Here is a 22,316-nt window from a genome sequence, read left to right on the forward strand (position 1 = left end):
TAATGCCACACATTCAAGGTCGGAATTCAATCTGATCGCACAATGTTGACAATGCACCTTTTAAAAGGGATAGTTAAGAGATTTTGGCAATGAAGCCCTTTATCTACTCCCCCAGAGTCCGATGAACACAGGGGTTGGAACCAAAATTGTTTTCCAATCATTTCGTTCTGAACAGAACCACTCTTTTTTTTTAGTTCCGTTCCACTGTTTCGACCAGCAAAACAAAGTTCTGAAAAGGTTCGAACTAAAAAAAGTGAAGGTTTATATTGTTCCTTCCTGTTCCTTTTTTAACCTGTGAAATCAATTATTATTAATTTTTTTACATTGAGCTCATTAAATGACTTCACCAATCAGTGCAGATAGAGCAGGCAAGCTAGTTGTTTACATGCATAATGGACAAACAAGTGTAGCCTGTGGCGCAAGATGCGACTGATATTTTGCTGGTGGGAGAGAGCGAGAGAGGGTTGAGGAGAAGGCTTGAAGCACTGGGCATATTGCTATGACATGCATTATCTGAATTAGGTCCACATAATTATACCTAGGAGGAGTGGCTTCTATGGAGGAACTTTGAATGTCCTTTAAGCTAGCAAGCTAACAAACTTGAGCTAGCTAGATAACAAGCTTGTGTGTGCAGAGCGGCGCCAGAATTGAAAACACCTTACCTTTTTGTAGTTAATAAATCCAACGTGAAACTTGATAACTAGGACTATATTATTACTTAACTAGCATTGAAAAAGTGAATCCATTCTTCTCTAGCCAATAGACCCAGTGGGTCTTGCGACGGGTATACAGAGCTGACCAGTTTACAGAGTAGTATAGAGTGCAGTAATGTGTCTATAAGGAAGAGTGGTGGCAAATCTGATCACTGAATGGTAAAGACCATCTAGCCGCTCCAGAGCACCCTTTTACCTGCCAATCTATAAATTACATCTCCGTTTAATTTTTTTTATTTTAACACCCCTTTTTTTGTGGTATCCAATTGTTAGTAGTTACTATCTTGTCTCATCGCTACAACTCCCGTACGGGCTCGGGAGAGACGAAGGTCGAAAGCCATGCATCCTCAGAAACACAACCCAACCAAGCCGCACTGCTTCTTAACACAGCGCGCATCAAACCGGAAGCCAGCCGCACCAATGTGTCGGAGGAAACACCGTGCACCCGGCGACCTCGTTAGCGTGCACTGCACCCGGCCCACCACAGGAGTCGCTAATGCACGATGAGACAAGGATATCCCTACCGGCCAAACCCTCCCTAAACCGGATGACGCTAGGCCAATTGTGAGTCGCCCCATGGACCTCCCGGTCGCAGCCGGCTGTGACAGAGCCTGGGCTCAAACCCAGAGTCTCTGGTGGCACAGCTAGCACTGCGATGCAGCGCCTTAGACCACTGCGCCACCCGGGAGGCTTATCTCCGTAGTATTTATGTAGGCCGTAATTGTAAATAAGAATTTGTTCTTAACTGACTTGCCTAGTTACATAAAGGTTAAATCAAATAAATAAAAGTCTAGCATGGGTAGGATGGTCATCTAAATCAGGGTTAGTTTGGTAGCCGGGGATGAAAGAGGAGCGATTATGATAGAGGAAACCAAGTCCAGATTTAACTTTAGCCTGCAGCTTTGGTAAGTGCTGAGCGAAGGACAGTACCATCTAGCCATACTCCCAAGTACTTGTATGAGGTGACTACCTCAAGCTCAAAACCCTCAGATGTAGTAATCACACCTGTGGGGAGAGGGGCATTCTTCTTACCAAACCACATGACCTTTGTTTTGGAGGTGTTCAGAACAAGGTTAAGGGCAGAGAAAGCTTTTTTGACACTAATAAAGCTTTGTTGTAGAGCGTTTAACACAACATCCGGGGAGGGGGCAGTGTAGTATTAGACTATCATCTGCATATAAATGGAAGAGAGCGCTTCCTACTGCTTGAGCTATGTTGTTGATTTAAATTGAGAAGAGCGTGGGGACTAGGATCAAGCCTTGGGGTACTCACTTGGTGACAGGCAATGGCTGATATAGCAGATGTTCTGACTTTATACATTGCACTCTTTGAGAGAGGTAGTTAGCAAACCAGGCCAAAAGACCCCTCAGACACACCAATACTCCTTAGCCGGCCCACAAGAAATGAATGGTCTACCGTATCAAAAGCTTTGGCCAAGTCAATAAAAATAGCAGCACAACATTGCTTAGAATCAAGGGCAATGGTGACATAGTTTAGGACTTAAGGTTGCAGTGACACATTCATAACCTGAGCGAAGACCAGATTGCATACCCAAGCGAATACTATAGGACGTCAAGAAAGCCAGTCAGTTGATTATTGACAAGTTATTCCAACACATTTGATAAACAGGGCAAAATAGAAATTGGCCTATAAAAGGTTAGGATCAGCTTGTTTTCCCCCTTTAAATAAAGGACACACCGTGGCTGCCGTCCAAGCAATGGGAACCTCCCCAGAGAGGAGAGAAAGGTTAAAAAGGTCAGAGATAGGTCAGATGATAGCGGCAGGAACCTTAAAGAAGGGTCTAAACCATCTGAACCCTCAGCAGCCTCCACTGCCCTGAACCAGTTTCAACCCCTGGTGTACAGTATGAAGGAAGTTAGCTTTAGTAACTAGCATTAGCACAATGACTAGAAGTCTACAGGAACGGCTAGCATTAAATTACCTGTAAAAGTAAAGCATGCTGTAATGCACCAAACATCCATAGATACACTTGCCACTAGTGTTAATATTATGGTAATTCTGATTTAAAAAGACACACTATGCACCATGGAAGTTTAGATGCTAATTGTTTATGTGAAATGTTTCACTTGATTTGTTGGCTATATGACATAATTTATGTGGGGAGGTGTGCCTCTTCTGTCCAAAACAACACTGGAACTAAAAATGTGGCCACACTTCAGAATAGGGAACACACACACACACACATATATATATATATATATCCTTATTAGTCCCATATTGAGACGGCTTACTAAGAGTATGTTTCTGGTGTAACGTGCTATTAATTAACAACTAATATGTCTTTATTATGGCTAACAATTAAGTTATTAATGATTGACCAGTAATATATGCCTTGTGTTTGAATAAGAAAATACTTAGGATATAATACATGAGTAATAACAAGGAAAGACCTTATTAGTTGCTTACATACACAATTATAAACTACCAGTGTCACATGTGTAACTTCAAATAAAGTGTTACCCAAAATGGTAACTTGGCCTCTTAGGAACAGTCACTGTCTTCTTGGTAAGCAACTTCAGTGTTGATTTGGCCTTGTGTTGTAGATTATTGTCCTGCTGAAAGGGGAACTCCTCTTCCAGTCTCTGGTGTAAAGCAGACAAGCAGGTTTTCCTCTAAGATTTTGCATGTGCTTAGCTCCATCCTGTTTCATTTTATCCTGAAAAACTCCCCAGTATTTGCTGATGTCAAGCATACCCATACCATGATGCAGCCACCACCGTGCTTGAAAATCAAGAGGCAGTCACTCAGTGATGTGTTGTGTTGGATTTGCCCCAAACATTCAGCTCTGCATTTAGGCAAAAAGTGAATTCCTTTGCTGTACTTTTCTTCTTCAGTATTACTTAAGTGCCTTTTTGAATACAAGATGCATGTTCTCTATATTTGTATTATTCTTTTCACTCTGTCATTTAGATCACTACAATGTTGTTAATCCATCCTCAGTTTTCTATCATCACAGACATTGAACTCTGTAGCCGTTTTAAAATTCCCAGTGGCCTCATGGTAACATCCCTGCGCAGTTTCATTCCTGTCCTGCAACTCAGTTCAGAAGGACGACTGTATCTGTGATGTGTCTGGGGGGTTTCATTTATAAAAATCGACAGCGTAATTGTTAACTTGACCATGCTTAAAGAGATATTCAATGTCTGATTTGTTCTTGCTAGCCATGTATCTATCACTGCTCTTCTTTATGAGGTTTTCAAAAAGCTCCCTGGTCTTTGTAGTTGACTCGGTGCTCGAAATTCAATACTTGACGGAGGGATCTTACAGATGTTGTATAAATGGGGGACAGAGGAAGGGATGGTCATTCAAAAAAAACACTGCCAACCCCTATTATTTCACACAGAGTGAGTCCATGTAATTCATGTGATTTTTCTAAGGCCACATTTTCCTCCTGAACTAATTTAGGTTCGCCTAAATACTTATGCAACGACAATATTTTTGTCATTGCACAAACAAACTTCCACCACCTTGACATAAGAGTATTTTGTGTAGATTGTTGACAAAACATGACCATTACATCCATTTGAATCCCACTTTGTATCACAATAACATGTCAAGAAATCCAAGGGGTCTGAATACTTTTGCAAGGCACTGCAATCAGGTATAATGTATTTTTATATATGTGGAGGAATGTGTCGATTAGATACCGACGTGACTTTCTTAATTGCCTCTGATGGGATGAATAAAGATGTACTGCATTGACATTTTTACCTATGCCTGGATGAGAGAGCTGCTCAAACAGAGTCCAGCTGTGGTCGTCAATGCAATGATTCTTCATGACAAACAACTGGCAGATGTCCCGGGCTGTGATGTCAGTGGGGACCTCTACTGCTCGACTGGTATTGTCCTCATTATACACTTTGATTACCTGCAGTGAAAAAAAAAAAGACACATTGACATGAACTACATCTTGTATGATATAAAATATATACATTAAATATATACATACCTAACATTTACATAGATCAAATGCACATCGAAACATTACAAATAACCAACAAGGCAAGAAATAAGGGTAGGGAGGCGTAATTTCAAATGCATAGGATTTTCAAAATGTTCTCCAAGCCACACAGCAGCACCAATATCTCCCAGAAGTTGGTGAACCTATTGCTCCAATTATCTTTCTTTTTCCATTCACAACAGTTATGTTACAGTTCTGCATTAAAAATAGCACAGAGAAACTCAACAAAACACCAAATAAGTTACTAACAAATCCATCTAACATCACAACTTACCCCTCTGTTGGGAGACAAGCAAACGTGTGAATTTGAGCCAACTCTGCAGCCTATGTAGGGCTGAGTGCAAAGCATTGTAAACCAGGCTTTTAGTGAGGAACATGGAAACATGCACCAGACAGGCAGACAGCGCAGAGCTGAGCAGAACAAAAAAAAGCAGAGCAGCGAGTCAGTGTCAGCTGGGAAGCGAAAAGCAGAGCTCTCCCTCGCTCTCTTTACTGCAGTGGAGCTGAAATGAGCTAATTAGAAAGAGCTGCCTCTGATCACAGCGTTTTCCTGACTCCACAGATATATGTCACCGAGGCTCTGGCCCAATCACCTGCCACCTTTTCCTCAAGTAAAAAGAGACCAGGATCAGCCTGCTTTGCTCCACACACCCCAGGAGGAGGAGGAGGAAGAGGAGGAGAAAAGAGTCACAAGGCTCGCCCCCCGCTCCCTATTCACACAGCCATGGCAAGTCGAGTTCTTAGCATAAAGCCCTGCATGAGCTCAAAAGCAATTACAAAAGGTGCTAGTTAAATGTAATGCTAGTTGGGTCAACTCTGTCTAAAGTTGACAGGGGTGGGCGGGGAGCGGGGGAGGGAGAGAGGCACAGTAAAGATCAGCTGGCTGCCTCTGTGTGCTTGGGTCTTGGTTTAAGGCGGATCGGTTGGGCAGGACGCTCCAGCCCTCTTTTGTGGAGAGAAAGGAGGTCACAGTGCTCCAGCAGCGCTGGGGTTAGTGCCCTTAAGGAGCCCGCAGCGAATCACAACCTTCAGCTATGACATCACCCCACAATGAAGTAGACGATCTAGTGATTAAATCAGTCGGTGCCGAGATTTACAAGACAAAAAAATCAAAATAAAAAGGATTTCCCTTTGTAGGTACCTAACAAAAGCTAAAGGGACTGCATTACTGGGATTATTTTAAACAGCCAATGTCCCCTTGGTGGGTGGCCTGTACAGTACAGACAGGCTAATGAGATACTGTAATCATCTTGTACATTGCAGCAACTCTTAGGTCACTCACATTAGAAAGCTGAGGACAGTAATAATCAAAAAGCCCAGTACTTACTGTACTGTACACACCATTACAATGCTTGAAATGCATTTCCAGTGGTAGAAATGACAACAGGATGAAGAGTGTGAAGGAGCCTCTAAAATCAGGCTGTGGAAATAGCATCTAGGCAGGATTCCAGTTGTGTCCCTCTGTGGAAGTCATTTCCTGAGAATTTGCCAAATCAAATCTCTAAAAAAGATTGTGTTTCATGAGTAACAGGGCAGGGTTTGTCAGGGGGTGATGAAGCTATAAGTGCATTACTCCGGCTGTGACGGTCATGCAATTTTGGATGATGGTTATTGGTCAGCCAAATGCCCGCAGTCACCGTTATAACCATTAGAATAAAAAAATGATAAACAAAATAAATATCTCCTACGCTCCTGACAGCATGTGCTGCCATAGAAATAGCCTACAACACCTTGCTCATTTCAGCGAGGAGCGACAAAGTTTCATCCCGTTAAGAGTCCAGGTTACCGCAGAAACTGACTTAACCGCACAAATGCCGGGACTTCTAATTTCTTAAGGTTATGGAGGTTATTTTACTTTCATGACAGTCTTCATCCATAACTGTCGGTTACACGGTAATTGTGCCAGCCCTATCCTCAACACAAATACACTGGAATGAAACGCTCTTACACACTAGGTTTAACATTTTTGTGCCAAGAGGATATTTTAATACATTGAAGCCCTTTATAAATGTATAAATGAACTGTGCTGACAGAACATTTTGTGTTCATTTAAAGTTAATCGTTTTATTAGAACGCTACACATGCATTATAAATGACTGTAGTGTTACGCATACTGCATGCACTACTCGGTCTCTGTATACCTAACAAGAGAAACAATATGGCCTGTATGTCCTTATACTTGGGGTGATCTGCAGAGCTCCATATAGACTGCATATCTCTTTAATGAATATCAATGTCTACCATCCTTTAGAGAGCGTTGGGCAAATATTTGATGAGGTACTTAAAAAAAATAAAAAGACATTCAACACTCCGCAACAAAATCCTCTGGTTCGGTCCTCATTTGGTGAGCTACTCTCTTAATTGGAGATACAAGGTCACAGACCGCAAAAGTTCACAACTCGCTAACAGCAAAAATAAAAGTGCTTAGTTCAATCTAACGAATCCTTCAACAGTCTGAACCCATACTAGCCTAAGACTGCTCCTATATGGGTTTGATCATCGCATGTTGGACGTTTCAACTAGGGTTGAAGTGACTAGCTACAGGATCCATGATAAATCACTTGTTCCAGGGACTAAAATGAATGGCGAGGCCAGATAAAATGCTGCTGTGAACGGCTACTTTCTGTGTCAACGAGCACAAAGAGGTGCATTCATCAGGTAGCCATGCTGCTCCATGTGCAGACCTACACTTGGTTTTATTTCGACAGACCACAACGCCAACTCCCAAACTCACTCCTCTAAAGTGTCATACTACTAATATACAGGTAGTTACTGCGGTTGCTTTACAAAACCTTCCCTAGGAAGATTGATAAAGTCCGCTATTTTCTACACCGACTTTATGACAACTTAAGTCCTTCATATTCTCGTCGTTATATCCAAAAGATAACACCTAAATGTTACAGAAAAAAGAGGATTGAAATATAAGGGCTGCTTAATGCATCAGTTGAAGTGAAAAATAGTGCCGAGTGCAATCACAGTGATTCTGGAACTGTGCAACTAAATACCAACGTGCATTTCGGTCCAAAGTAAATGTGAAGTGTGCCCATGATTGACTTCAGATAATTACAGTCGTTCTGGAACCGAGGAAACTTAAAACAATGACATACCCTGTGCAGGGGCTGACAGAGAAAAGGGCTGAGGGAAATAAGATAGGAGTTGGGCTACAGTGACAACGATAATGGTGATGACAGAGCTAAGCAGTGCTACGAGCTATGAAGCAGTACTATATGCAACCCAAATTCTACTCCCGTCCTTCCCTGTCGACAGCAGCGTTGGAGGACATTCAAAATGTACAGAACTCCGGGAAGAAAGGAACATGATGTGCCGAGTCTCAATGGTCTTCTATTGAGAAAGGAAAGACATTTGCGCTGGCCTAAATATAGCGTCGTTAAGCAAAGCATAGACCGTTCTATAAGTCCTCTTTATCTCAAGGACAAGATTGCAGACACCGGTTTACCAATTAGTGTGTACTGGTTTTTACCTTGAACTCCACTCCCACAGCTCGATTCAGTGTGTATCCACTGTACATCCACAGTGCACTTCACTACGGCAAAGCCCTGGATGAGCTCAGTTAACCAGGCTACTCCGCCACAAGCTTCAACTGCCCGTCTGTCTGGACACAGCAGGTCAAGCTGCTACTCAAGGGCCTCTTTGCCCTACTGCTCGTTTTGTAGGCATTTAGGTTCAACATTGTGCAGCCGTCTATTCTGTTTCTGCCATGTAATGCCAAACCTCTCATTTCATGGGTCTGGTTAATGCTTAATTTATTTCAACAATAAATCTTCAGGTACTCAGGACACCAAACCAAGAATATGTTGAAAGACCATAAATAATGCTAGGGCAGACCTTTTACCCATTTAACAGTGGTGCTTCTCAAGAGTGGTTCAACAGGCAACAGGCTCACATAGAACCTTGAAATGGCTCACTCTAGTGTCATTTTTGTCACACAGGTTTATAGACAATTATAGACACATATCTCAAGCTGTCAGATGTTTTGCATTCCAAATCACTTGTTGGTTCATCCATCGTTAAGAGTGATATCGTCACAATTTGGTAGTCTGAGTTCATTGTGCCTTTCGAAAAAAAATACGTGGACACAATTGTGTTTTAATGTCAACCATCGTTTTGGAATAAGTGCTCGGACTGCAACATTATCACATTACTTTGCCGCTACTATAAAACCCGCTAGATCGACAGAAGCTTCTGGTGCAAAATGTAGGCCAGCTAGTAACACACAAAAACCCACAAACAGAGAAGGCTAGTGTAGCTAACCTCGGGAGACGAATGGGCCCTCTAATGACAGCCATCTAGTGTACTTCAGCAATAAAGGGGAATATGTACTGAAGACAAATACATGAATTGAATGTAAAGAAAACTTTCCTTTCCTGATAAGGAAAGTGATAGAAAAAAAAAGACTGAAGCACATTCCAAAGGATCAAGTCCAAACTACCAGATATCTGGATCTGAAGGTACCTTTTCTTTCTCCTAGTCAAACTGGTTCAGAAATGCCGACGAGTTAACAGATTTCCCCACACATCGTTTTTTCACTCCTATGCTTAGTTGAATCGAAGTGTTACTATTTAACACGGGACACAATTAGCATAGTTCAAGAAAGCAGAAGTCATGCACATGGCGGCAAAGAGAGGAAGGTACAGGCTCATTTCCTACCCGCTTCTGAAGACAAAGTGGAGTAATGGCAGGCAAGGTGACTCTCCTCGTATTGAAATTCATGTTTCGTTCTTCAGTACACAACAACTAAGGTGAAATGTATCCATATATCTTAATTGTAAATACTGGTATTCTATTAATTATTTTTAGAAAAACCAAACAATCACAATGTTAATATCTAAATATTCAGAAGCCTCTCGACTGAAAGTGATTCTACTGTGTGCTATAGAATGCACTTTGCACAGTATATCTCTACAGTGAGATCGTGCACACTGAATGTGTGAGACAGAGACAGAAGTAATCTCTGAACAATAAACTCCTCCTTTGTCCTTGGAAAACTAAAACGTCCCCCCCTCTCTCTCTCTCAAAGAAAGCCACTTTATCAAGCCACAAACAGCTCTTGATAAAAATAGTTCCAAGGAGGACTATAGTTACAATGCAGAAGGTCAGAGAAGGCAAAAATGACTTTATATATCAGGCTTAAAAATGGTACACAAAAGTTAATAGGTGTACTGTATCATCTATAGTAATGTAGTTGCTCATTTCTAGCAGCTCGGGGACTGTATTTCCATTGGTACAAATGCAACATGAGGTTTATTTTGTTGTTGGTGCTGAAAATGAAAACTTTGAGGGTAATCAATGGCCAGTTCTTTAGTAGCATTGGCACCTCTTTCCTTTACCATAAGAACATATGTTGGTATATTCAGTGATATCATTGTACTACAAATGGTGTAGAAATGTTGTCAACTTTAGAATAATATACATTTGCAAATACGTCCACAACAATACCCATCAAATCGCATTTGAAAGGCATTTCCATATTTAATTTCGTAACGTAAAAAAATAGTAAGTTAAGTGCAAATATAGGGAATGGATAATAGCGGGTGGCTGATATAATATCTATACAACACTAGCAAGGAAAAGCTGTGCATGAAACAAATCTCAGCAGGCAAGTAGAGAGGATTGGGGGAGAGGTGGTTGGCAGGCTGTGAATTGGGGGGGGGGTTCAAAATAGATCTGCACCAAGTTGTTCCCACAACCACAATTGCCACAATTCATTATCCACATCTGTTTTACTGTAAGGATGAACAAAGAAGTCTTTATGAAGTATGAGCAGGCTGCTACAGTATGCATTAGAGTTAATGATGTAATAATTAAAGTCACTCAATGGTCTGATAAAGAGGAGTTACACAGTGTCAGTAATGCTGACAAAGTTCTATAAATGTTTCCACCTAAACGTACTCCCAAATGTGATCAGCTGTATTTAAGAATGTAACTGTAATCCAAATGACACATTTTTAAAAGAAAAAGTAATCCGGATTGATTACAGTTACTCGGATTACTTAATCCCCGCTACATGTAATCTGTTACTAACCAACCCTGGTTACACATTAAATAAATATGCCTTCAATGAAATCGTCGAAGGGGAAAAGGGGATTTGGCCCTGACAAAACATCCATTTGAATTCCTACATTGCTAAACAATTATACAAGCTCCTTTAACTATTCTGCCAAATGCTAACTGCTGATTAACTTTTTTTTAAAGTTTGAGGTAAAAGGGGAATTTGATAATGATGTTATGGTTTTGTTGGAAAAATTCAAGCGTTTCTTAATTAATTAAGTGTTATTAAAAGGACAGCAGAAACATGTCCTTGAACACAGGACACTAGAAACATCCAAGAGTGCTAGATAGATCTCTTTTCAGAAAACCCAGTAATGCATTTAGCTAGGACCTATAATGGGTCACAGCCGAAAAGTGCCCAGAAATCCATTGTTAGATACGGACCACACATGCACAGGCCAGTTCGGCTCTGCTACATATTTCTTTCAGCAGGGGCAAAGCTCAGCGTTCAAGCCCAAACTCTCCTATCAATCTTAAAATGTCAAGCAGAGAAGGCAACGTCAAGGAGAAGATAATACACTGACTATATTATGAGAAACAAAGAGACTAGAAAAAAATGCTTGGATTATTTTAAAGGGCTGATCAATTATTTAATCAACCACATCCTATAGGCAAACGGATATAATTGGACATTTTAGTCATTTAGCAGATGCTCTTACAGTAGTTAGTGCACTTGTCCCCCTGTAGGAATCGAACACACAACCCTGTCATGCCACACAGGGCCCCATTGGTATACATTTAAATAAATTCAACAAGAAAAAAATTAAATAAAACTTGCGTTTCATTTTCAATACATTATCCGGCTTCATGTACTAATTGAAAGAGCATGAAATGTACAACACAGTAAACAGGTCAGAATCAGACCGTGCACCATAGTTTAGAGGGAGGATTCCTTGCACACTCCCTCCTTCCTTCCTCCCAGACCAGACAGGGGTGGGGGGGTGGGGAGGTTGGCAGGCAGGCAGCACAGCAGTGAATTTCATACATTTCCCCTCATGAGAGCGGACGAGGAGTCCTTCCCAAGCTCACAGGCTCTCTGTTTATCTGGAACCGCAGCACATCGTCTTGAGAGCACAGACAAGCAGACGCTGCTAGTTATCCTAGAGTGCAAAAATGAATCTGAATTAATGGAGCCAGATAGATAGCGGCGTCTCCGCAGCTCTCATAACAAAGCCAGCTCCAGACACTCTGTTCTTGACCAGGGCTTGATTCAAACAAGAACCCTCCGCAGGCCCTCCCAGAGCTGAGCAGCAGGCCTGAGTCTCGCCAGTCTGCAGCGATCACACACAGACAAATAAAACTAACTCTAGTTAGTAATAAAACTACAACTAACACACACACACACACACACACACACACACACACACACACACAGCATGCAAAGAAAACTAACTCTAGAAAATGCAGGTCAATAAATACGCAGGAATAGCTTTGTAGCGAGGTATTGCAACAGAAACACTGCTATCCTACTTCTTTCTTTTCAACTGTACATTCAGTAAACTGTACATTCAAATTGATATTTTCATCCATATTACAGCATAATTTATGTGCTCTTAATATTATTTTATAACACAAAAACAATGGTCATTCTTATATGGTCCTATCCTGTTTGACTCGACTGTGCCGGACCTGAAATCATAAGAGCATAAATCGTCCACCTAGACATGTGTACACAAGGTATAGATTCCTTGTGATATGACACAGTGATAGCCCCAGACTGGTAGCAGACATTCTCATTGAGTCAGAAGGCAGAACTGAACACCAACACTGTCTGGAAGCAGGGGGGGGGTATGTCTGCCTGTCTGTCTGGTGAGGGGCCAAGCAGAGTGTCTTTCCACTCTACCAGTTCTGTACACCTAAAAGTCTCACCAGAATACATGTGGACATATGCCCTTGTTGTATGACATCTATGTCGCCTCTGAGAAGTACTGACATCAATATTATGCACTTTCTACTATGGATGTCTATAAAATGATATGGATGTTATTAAAATCTTTATGAAATTATAATAATGAACAATTGGATTGCGATGTAACCACCAATACCTTACAAATAAAGCTGTTACAAATGACAAAATACGACAGGTACGCAAGTAGCTGTGTCATGGAACAACTTGCTTTACGTAAAGAGCTTTATTTACCAATAGGACGCTCTTCATAACCACGTTCCCTACCACACAAACATAGGGTGTACCTTGCACACCTTGCCAAGCATGGTATGGATTGAAGGGCTTTGTGCTAGCCTTTTGAGGGCCCTTGGTGCTGCAAAGACATGGCAATGCCAGGGGACATGGCTCCTACCAATGGGATCTGACTTGAGGTCACGCTCCAAAGTGCATAAGTATTCTATTTCACAAGGTAGTCACAGAAGTGGCTGTGATATGGCTGAGGGAGCAGGAGTACTATAGGACCGATACTGATCAAACTTACTCCCCTTATCACCACATCTGCCCTCTTAATCACTGGCTGCCGTTAGCCCATGTAACCCTCTGTCTTTATAAGTGACAACGTTTTGCACATTCCATACACAGAGTTAAAACCCAAATCATGTGAAAACAATCATTTAACAAATGCGATTCAACATTAAATATTATATTCCGTGTCAGCCACTACGCGGTATGTAATGTACCCAAAGATTGTAATGATCAGTGGTGAAAGTGTCTACACCACAATAACACAACTGGATGTAAAAATGCATTTAAAAAAAAAACAACCATCACATCCCCAAAGACAGTCGGTATTTGAATAATATTCTATACAACATTAATGAATTCGCTTGAAGAGCATTTGAATAGTTTAACACTTAAACTGGTTCCGCCCATACAACATATGATCAAGAACTACAAATGGACACGGGCAAATGATAAACAAAATAGAAATGGATAACAAATTAACTCAACCATGTGTTAGAGATGCACAACAGAGCATGGGGCTTTTCTTGGAGAGTGCTGGTTGAAGTTGATGTGAGAGTCGACTTGCCCATAGCAGTCACGACTTGCCGCTTTGGATATGCAAATGCACCATGACACTGCAAAAGCGCGGCTGACAGTGGCTCAGGCAAACTGCTTTCTCACGACTGGAAAAGCTTTGAAAACCCATTTTAAACAATGGCATGTCAAGCAAAATCTTGGTTTCATCAGTTTAAAGAATCTTGTTTCTCATGGTTTGAGATTCCTTTAGGTGCCTTTTGGCAAACTCCAAGCGGACTGTCATGTGCCTTTTACTGAGGAGTGGCTTCCGTCTGGCCACTCTTCCATAAAGGCCTGATTGGTGGAGTGCTGCAGAGATGGTTGTCCTTCTGGAAGGTTCTCCCATCTCCACAGAGGAACTCTGGAGCTCTGTCAGAGTGACCATCGAGTTCTTGGTCACCTCCCTGACAAAGGCCCTTCTCCCCTGATTGCTCAAGGATAAGCAATAAAAACAGGATGCACTGGAGGTCAATTTCAAGTCTCATAGCAAAGGGTCTAAAAATGTATGTAAATTAGGTATTTATTTTTGTTGTACCAGTTTTTCACTTTGTCGTTATAGATGGATAAAAAAAACATGGTTTGTCCTCATCAACTGTATCCAAAGACAAACCAACTTTGCCACGGTCGCACACCGGCCAGCTGAAGATAATTAGCGAAAGAAGTTGGCTAACCTGCTAGCTAGTCTAGGCTACTTCCAGACAAGACCAGAGCCCTATACTATAGTGCTGTTAGAAAAGTATTCATACTCCTTGTCTTGTTACACATTGTTGTTACAGCCTGAATTCAAAATAGATCAAATATGTTTTTTTCCCTCACCCATTTACATACAATACCCCATAATGACAAAGTGAAAACATGTTTTTAGAAATTGTAGCAAATGTACTGAAGATTATATACAGAAGTATGTAATTTACATAAGTATTCACACCCCTAAATTAACATGTTAGAATTACCCTTGGCAGCAATTACAGCTGTGAGCCTTTCTTGGTAAATCTCTAAGAACTTTGTACAATATTTGCACCATTTGTTTTTTTAATTCTTCAAGCTCTGACAAGATGGTTTTCAAGTCTTGCATTAGATTTTCAAGCCAATTTCAGTCAAAACTGTAACTTGGACACTCAGGAACATTCAAGGTTGTTTTGGTATGCAACTCCTGTGTATATTTAGCCTTGCGTTTTAGGTTATTGTCCTGCTGAATGTTGAATTAATCTCCCAGTGTCTGGTGGAAAGCAGACCGAACCAGGTTTTCCTGTGCTTAGCTCCATTCCGTATATTTTTTATCCTGAAAAACTCCCTAGTCATTAACGATTACAAGCACACCCGTAACATGATGCAGCCACAGATTTGCTTGCAAATATGGAGAGTGGACTCAGTAATGTGTTGTATTGCCACATTTTCTGCAGTATTACTTTAGTGCCTTGTTGCAAACAGGATTCATGTTTTGGAATAGTTTTATTGTCTACAGACCTCCTTTTCACCCTGTCATTTAGGTTAGTATTGTGGACTAAATACAATGTTGTGGATCCATCCTCAGTTTTCTCCTATCACAGCCATTAAACTCAAACAGTTGTAGTCACAATTGGCCTCATGTTGAAATCCCTGAGTGGTTTCCATCCTCTCCAGCAACTGAGTTAGGAAGGACGCCTTTAACTTTGTAGTGACTAGGTGTATTAATACGCCATCCAAAGTGTAATTAATAACTTCCATCATGCTCAAAGGAATAGTCAATGTCAGATTTTTTATTCGTTTTACCGTATCTACCAATAGGTGCCCTTCTTTGCAAGGCATTGGAAAACCTCCTTTGTCTTTGTGGGTGAATCTGTGTTTGAAATACACTGCTCGACTAAAGGACTTTACAGATAATTGTATGTGTGTTGTAGAGAGATGAGGTAGTCATTCAAAAATAATGTTAAACACTATTATTGCACACAGAGTGAATCCATGCAACTTATGTGATTTGTTAAGCAAATGTTTACTCCTGAACTTATTTAGGCTAGCCATAACAAAAGGGATCGAATACTTACTGCATCAAACTATTATTAATTTCAATAAAATGTAAAAAAAAAGAAAATGATTCCACTTTCACATTATGGAATATTGTGTGTAGGCCGGTGACAAAACAAATCTCATTTTAAATTCTGGCTGTAACAACAAAATGTGGAAAAAGTCAAAGGGGGTGTGAATACTTTCTGATGGTCAACTCAGGATAACCAGTACTACGATAGCGGCTCAGCTTTCAGCTGGGAAAATCTAGATTGCAAAGAACCCTTTAGTACTAATCTGTCCCGGGCAGGCTAACTCAGGGCAGGCTAACTCAGGGGTGAGGACCAATGAAATCAGGTACCTTCCATCTCTCGCAAAGATTGAGTCATCATCCCTTTCATTGGAGTTAGAAGACTGATTACATCTTTTGTTAACCTTTTACTGCAGTGGGCTAAATCAGGGTGACAGAGTGTTTCTTTGAAGTCAAACAAATCTACTTTGAAACAAAAAGTATACACGTCACACACATGGTTATTGTTTGTGTGTTAAATTATAATGTTAAAATACCTATCACATTACACATTTAGTAATGACAGAATGCATTTGAAACTTCACGCACAGTAAAACTTGTGTATGACTAAATACAACTATTTTATCGATAGGAGTGAGAGAAAAAAAGTTGCTTGTGATATTGATAAGCACACCAAAAGACAGCATTAACGATAAGTAATCAATTTAAAACGACAAGTCAACAAGCATATTTTACACCATAGCCTGCTGAATTTGCAAGATAACTTTTCTTTCATTTTGATTTCAGCACAAATGAAAATGTGGCATCGACTCGCCCATGGGTCATTCCACCTCATAAAGCTCAAGAAATAAACTAATTCAGAACAATCTGAGATGGTGGGTATGTTAGAAAACCATAGGATTAGCATTGAAATGTAATTTGACCTCTGAGAAATTAATCTAGTTGATTGTACCCTAATTGGCCATTTGAATTTATAGGATTAATATAATATTCAATAAATCTAAACAGTGTCTCCCATGCTTGTTCAATGAACCATAAACAATTGATGAACATACACCTGTGGAACAGTCGTTAAGACACTAACAGGTTAAGGAGACGGTAGGCAATTAAGGTCACGGTTATGAAAACTTAGGACACTAAAGAGGCCTTTCTACTGACTGAAAAACACCAAAAGAAAGATGCCCAGGTTCCCTGCTCATCTGCGTGAACGTGCATTAGGCATGCTGCAAGGAGGCATGAGGACTGCAGATGTGGCCAGGGCATTAAATTGCAATGTCCATACTGTGAGACGCCTAAAACAGCGCTACAGGGAGACGGGACGGACAGCTGATCGTCCTCGCAGTGGCTGACCACATGTAACACCTACACAGCATCGGTACAGGATGGCAACAACAACTGCCCAAGTTACACCAGGAACGCACAATTCTTCCATCAGTGCTCAGACTGTCCGCAATAGGCTGAGAAAGGCTGGAATAAGGATTTGTAGGCCTATTGTAAACCAGGTCCCCATCAGACATCACCGTCACCTATGGGCACAAACCCACCATCGCTGGACCAGACAGGACTGGCAAAAAGTGCTCTTCACTGCGAGTTGCGGTTTTGTCTCACCAGGGGTGATAGTAGGATTCACATTTATTGTCGAAGGAATGAACGTTACACCGAGACCTGTACACTAGGGCGGGATCGATTGGGAGGTGGAGGGTCCGTCATGGTCTGGGGCGGTGTGTCACGGCATCATCGAAACTGAGCTTGTGGTCATTGCAGGCAATCTCATCGCTGTGCATTACAGGGAAGACATCCTCCTCCCTCATGTGCTACCCTTCCTGCAGGCTCATCCTGACATGACGCTCCAGCATGACAATGCCACCAGCCATACTGCTCATTCTGTGCGTGATTTCCTGCAAGACAGGAATGTCAGTGTTCTGCCATGGCCAACGAAGAGCCCGGATATCAATCCCATTGAGCACATCTGGGACATGTTGGATCGGAGGGTGAGGGCTAGGGCCATTCCCCCCAGAAATGTCCGGGAACTTGTAGTTGGTGGAAGAGTGGGGTAACATCTCACAGCAAGAACTGGTGCAATCCATGAGGAGGAGATTCAGTACTTAATGCGGCTGGTGGCCACACCAGATCCTTCCTTTTGATTTTGAACCCCCCTTTGTTCAGGGACACATTATTCCATTTCTGTTAGTCACATGTCTGTGGAACTTGTTCAGTTTATGTCTCAGTTGTTGAATCTTATGTTCATACAAATATTTACACACGTTAAGTTTCCTGAAAATAAACGCAATTGACAGTGAGAGGACGTTTCTTTTTTTTTTGCCGAGTTTAGTACCTAACATCCGATTTGGACCAAATTTGTTTCTAACAATGAGTTAGAGATGAAGAATGCAAATACATTTTCAAAATCCACCCACGGACCCCCCACGTCAATCACACCCCAATAACTAATATAAGTTCTGTTTTGGCAGAGTGAATGTACAAATGCTTCACCCATTCAAACACACACCAAAGCACGCCTCCAAGACCCAAATCTCATTCTCAGTCACATTACCTCATGAGGAGAATTGAAACAGAGGCTAAATCATCAAGTTCAGCCCTACTTTAAAATTTTGAGAGTAAATAATTTGCCTAGAGACTGACTACCCTCAAAGAGAGCCTGGGGGATTCAATAGACAGACTTGTCACACCCATTTATGGGGCTAGGGCAGTGATTTCACTGGTTTCTCAAGTGCCGCTGAGGATGGGTCGTGACCCTGCGACTGGGGGATTGTGACACATAAACAGCTGGTCAGTCTGACATATTCCCTTTGTCTCGACAATGGAACAGCTCAAAAGGCTGAGTGAAAGCCTGTCAGCCTAATCAGGTGAGAATGCAGCTCTCATCATTGTGTTACATAAGGAGCACATTGAGACAGGCTAACAAGGAGCCACACTGTTCCAGCCCGAGGTCACCAAGGTGTCATTCTGCATACTTCTTCAATGCTGAGAAATCCAAGTATTTCACTCTTGACAATCAAAAGAGAAAGCCAAATCCATGCTAAACCTATGGACTTTAAAAAAAAAACTATAGAGTGAGGGGATCATTAGAGAAATGCAACCACAAATGTTTCAATGTGAATCCTGGGTCAAGTGGAAAGGGGATCGGATATAAAAGGCTCATTTGAGACGGCTGTATCAAGTGAAGACTGACACTTTAGTTTCTTTGGGAAGACAATCGAGCTCTACAATCATCTTATCAGACTGTATACAGAAGAACAACCAACAAGCTGATTACCTCCCTTTAGCAAATCACAAAGTATTCTAAATCGCATGGGCGCCGGAGACAACTGGAGAATGACAAATACACTCGGAAAGCAACTCATTATTAAAAGCTGAGGAGCGAGGTCTAATGCTGCTGATTTTCTTTGGTTAGCACTGAGCTCTGTAATTTCAGGCTTTACCATGACTCAGAGGTCTGAGTTGGGCTAACCCCCCTTGCCTCATCCCCTCCCCCTCCCTCAGCCAGAGATACCCAGTGAGTGTAATTAACACCTGCAGGGAACCAATCGCCTCCAGGGAATGGGTGGTGTGGTCATCGAACGAGCCACAGCCAGCCTGACTTGACAGTCTTGGGGATAATGTATAGCAGGCTTTCCGTTTTGACGTTCAGTCATTTCTTAAAGCATAACCATAATTGTTAGCTTGGAACATAATGAATGTGCTCCCAGTTTAGTAAACGGCACCGAGCATGGGTTCTGTAAAAGCTCATATATCATACAGTACAGATTCAACATTGGCAGAAATCGAAGTTTTGCAGTATAAAAAAACCCCACAAAAAACATTGCTCCTGACCTACAATGAGAAAATGCTAATGTTTTAACTTCACTAATTACATCATTAAAAAGGAATTTCTGTAGACCAGAAACAGCAAGAGCAGCTGTGTGACCATGCTGTATGGTGTTCCGTAGTGCAGGCTGAATCGAATCCCCCATTTTAAAAAAGTATAACTTTATTTTAAACTTACTTTATGTTAAAGTAATGTACAATCACTAGTGTACACCATGCATCTGCTGTAAGGTGAATTAATAAACCTAAACGTTAATTCTCTCTTCTAGGTGGGAGACAGCCGCGTGTACACAAACAACCTGTACCGATAAACTCTTACCATGTAATTGCGTCGCAGTTTCTATCTACGTAACTACAATGTTGTTACATAGGTATAGGGACAAGTTAAGGTACTGAAGAGTTATTCATTTAAGCACAGGAATTGCATGTGATGAGATCAAGCAAGAACCAAAACAGAGCCAGGGATCTAGTAAGGAGTGAACTCTGACCCAGTGCCAGGTCTCCTCTCCCCCACATTCACCACTCTCTCCAACAATGGCTTCGTCCCAAATGTCACCCTATTCCGGATGTACTGCATTCATTTTGACATTAGCCATTAGACCAGGTGTGCTGTTCATTGTAACACTAGTGCTGATACAGAATCTCGGTAAAGACCGGCTCTCACAAGCACACGTAGTGTGGATTCCCTGTAGAGTGTGCTGACAAGGCATTCTCAACAACCTCATTTTCATACTTGCACAACTGGTTGTGCGTCCTCACGCCCTGCAGTATCAGATGCGTAGCGCAAGCCAAACATGACCGAGCTATGGGTGAATTTAAATTAACACGCGTCTTTGCGGCTATTTCTTCTCTCTTCTGACAGCACCATGCTATTTAGAATCACATGTAAATGCCGGAGGTTTTCAACTGGAAAACATAACAGGGGGAAATTGGTGTTTTCTATAATATAATATACAGAGAACGCAGACTGGAATAAAATATCTGCTCACTTGAGTTGCGCCGCTTTTGGTCCAGGGTAATAAACAATCAGAGACGAGGGATGAGACGGTTGAGGGAATAAGTTCTGGGAAAGGGTTTGGAAATGGGTCAGTCAGCAGAGTCTCCTCTCCCTCTTCACTCTTCCTGGAGAAAGGGAAAGAAGGAGTATATAAAACAGAGGCAGCCATGTTAATGCCATTGGGACCATAGATCAGATTGCTGGAGGACTGTCGGTCTGGAGCCTACAGAGAGAGTCATAGGGATCTCCTTAGCTTCTATCTGAGACATCAGATTTTACAGTCCATACCCAAACTAAAGCTTGCGTATGGCCAGCTTGTGTTCTATACCTCCTCACTATTGTTGGGGCCTTTGATGAGGACAATGTGTCTTCTGTACATTCGAGGGGATCAGTATGACTGAACAGGTGATCCTCTCAGACAGACATGGCTGACGGCCAGTCACTGTGTCTGTGTTGCCCGCCCGCCCGCCCCCCCCCCACACACACACACACACACTCTCTCTCAGCCAGTCAGACGACACACCCAGCAGAGGGACAAACCGATATATGATCAAATAGATAACAATGCACACTCCACCTCAGAGGACACTTAGAAATAACACTTTGGAGCCTAGTTCTCTCCAAGTTAGCATTAATCCCATTAAATCCGACATTAATCAAGATAGAGTTTGGTGATACTCCCTCTATACATTCTGTATCGGCTAATCTGTATACCCATGTCGCCCCATTCATGCAGTGAATCCACAACTGAAATACAGTGTATAATCCTTCTGTTTATTTATGGATTTCTGATCGTGTCATGTACGAGGGTGCGGCCTTGATGGCCGTTCTGTTGTTTACTTCTCAAAGCGTGTCCATTTAATCCGTTCACATAAAAATCGAGCAGGGAAGAAAACACACCCTGTTCGTGTGGGAATGACCAGGCTGACAAAATCGTCACCACATTCTCCGGTAGCAGCATGAGAAGATAGGAAACAGAGTTTATAAGTGAAGGCCTTGAATGGTTAAAAAAAAAAAAAAAAAAAAAAAAAAAAGTGGCTCACGTTGACATTTCCTTACTGCTCTGTAAACACACAGCAGTTACTAAGTTACTAATTACAAGCAGAAAAGTAACAGGTGCTTGATTTGAGTCCAGTTCCTTTCAGTGTACTATCCAAATTGGCTAAAACTATCCTCTCGTTGACAGTTGTGTGCTCACCACAAGTGTTTACAGGTACAAAGTCTACAGCTATTGTCCAACTGGGACTTCTGTGCCCTACCGGTGTGAACACAAAGGGTGTACTATTCCTCTGTAGGAGAGCACATTGTAGGAGCTCACTAATCACATATGTTAAAGATTAACTTCAAGTAGTGAGTTACAGTGTAAAGTAAGATAGTATTTCCTCCAAGAGCCTCAGCATATCTAACACATTTATGAGGTTTGTGTTTTAGACAGTTAATTGAAAACAGACTAAAAATAAGTTTGAAAAAAATACAGTAAATCACTCATTCACAGCAGCCATTCCAAAGGAGAAATAAACCATACCTATTTCCTTTGCAGACAGCAGTCTTGGAGGGCTGGGCATTTGGTGGTTGTAAAGGACCATGCAAAGGGATGAGGGACGGGCTGGAAGAGCCACTCACATTACCCTTCCCACTCCCAAAAATCTCTGCTTTCTCTCCGAGGCAGCCAGAGGTGTGTATGTCTTCCAGTGTGTTATTCATATCACTCATGGGGGCCGGCTATTTCCAAGGCATCATCTGGA

At 41.7% G+C, this 22,316-nt stretch overlaps 1 protein-coding gene across 10 annotated transcripts in view; it reads right to left on the minus strand.

Moving 5' to 3' along the window:
- Window positions 1–22,316, minus strand: part of LOC112236113 (growth factor receptor-bound protein 14) — a 45,475-nt gene that overhangs the window by 17,215 nt on the left and 5,944 nt on the right. For 4 of the 10 annotated variants that reach the window (XM_024404707.1, XM_024404693.1, XM_042316537.1 and 1 more), the window contains 3 exons: window positions 22,097–22,311; window positions 20,564–20,696; window positions 4,446–4,602 (listed from right to left, as the gene is read on the minus strand). In XM_024404707.1, the coding sequence (XP_024260475.1) occupies window positions 4,446–4,602; window positions 20,564–20,696; window positions 22,097–22,284 (478 nt within the window). In that variant the 5' untranslated portion in view covers window positions 22,285–22,311. Of the gene's footprint in view, window positions 1–4,445; window positions 4,603–4,969; window positions 5,306–9,363; window positions 9,623–20,563; window positions 20,697–22,096; window positions 22,312–22,316 lie in introns of those variants that run through there. The other 6 variants (XM_024404746.1, XM_024404753.2, XM_042316573.1 and 3 more) reach the window with 5 other exon arrangements.

This window comes from Oncorhynchus tshawytscha, linkage group LG03 (assembly GCF_018296145.1).
Source record: "Oncorhynchus tshawytscha isolate Ot180627B linkage group LG03, Otsh_v2.0, whole genome shotgun sequence".
Taxonomy (NCBI): domain Eukaryota; kingdom Metazoa; phylum Chordata; class Actinopteri; order Salmoniformes; family Salmonidae; genus Oncorhynchus; species Oncorhynchus tshawytscha.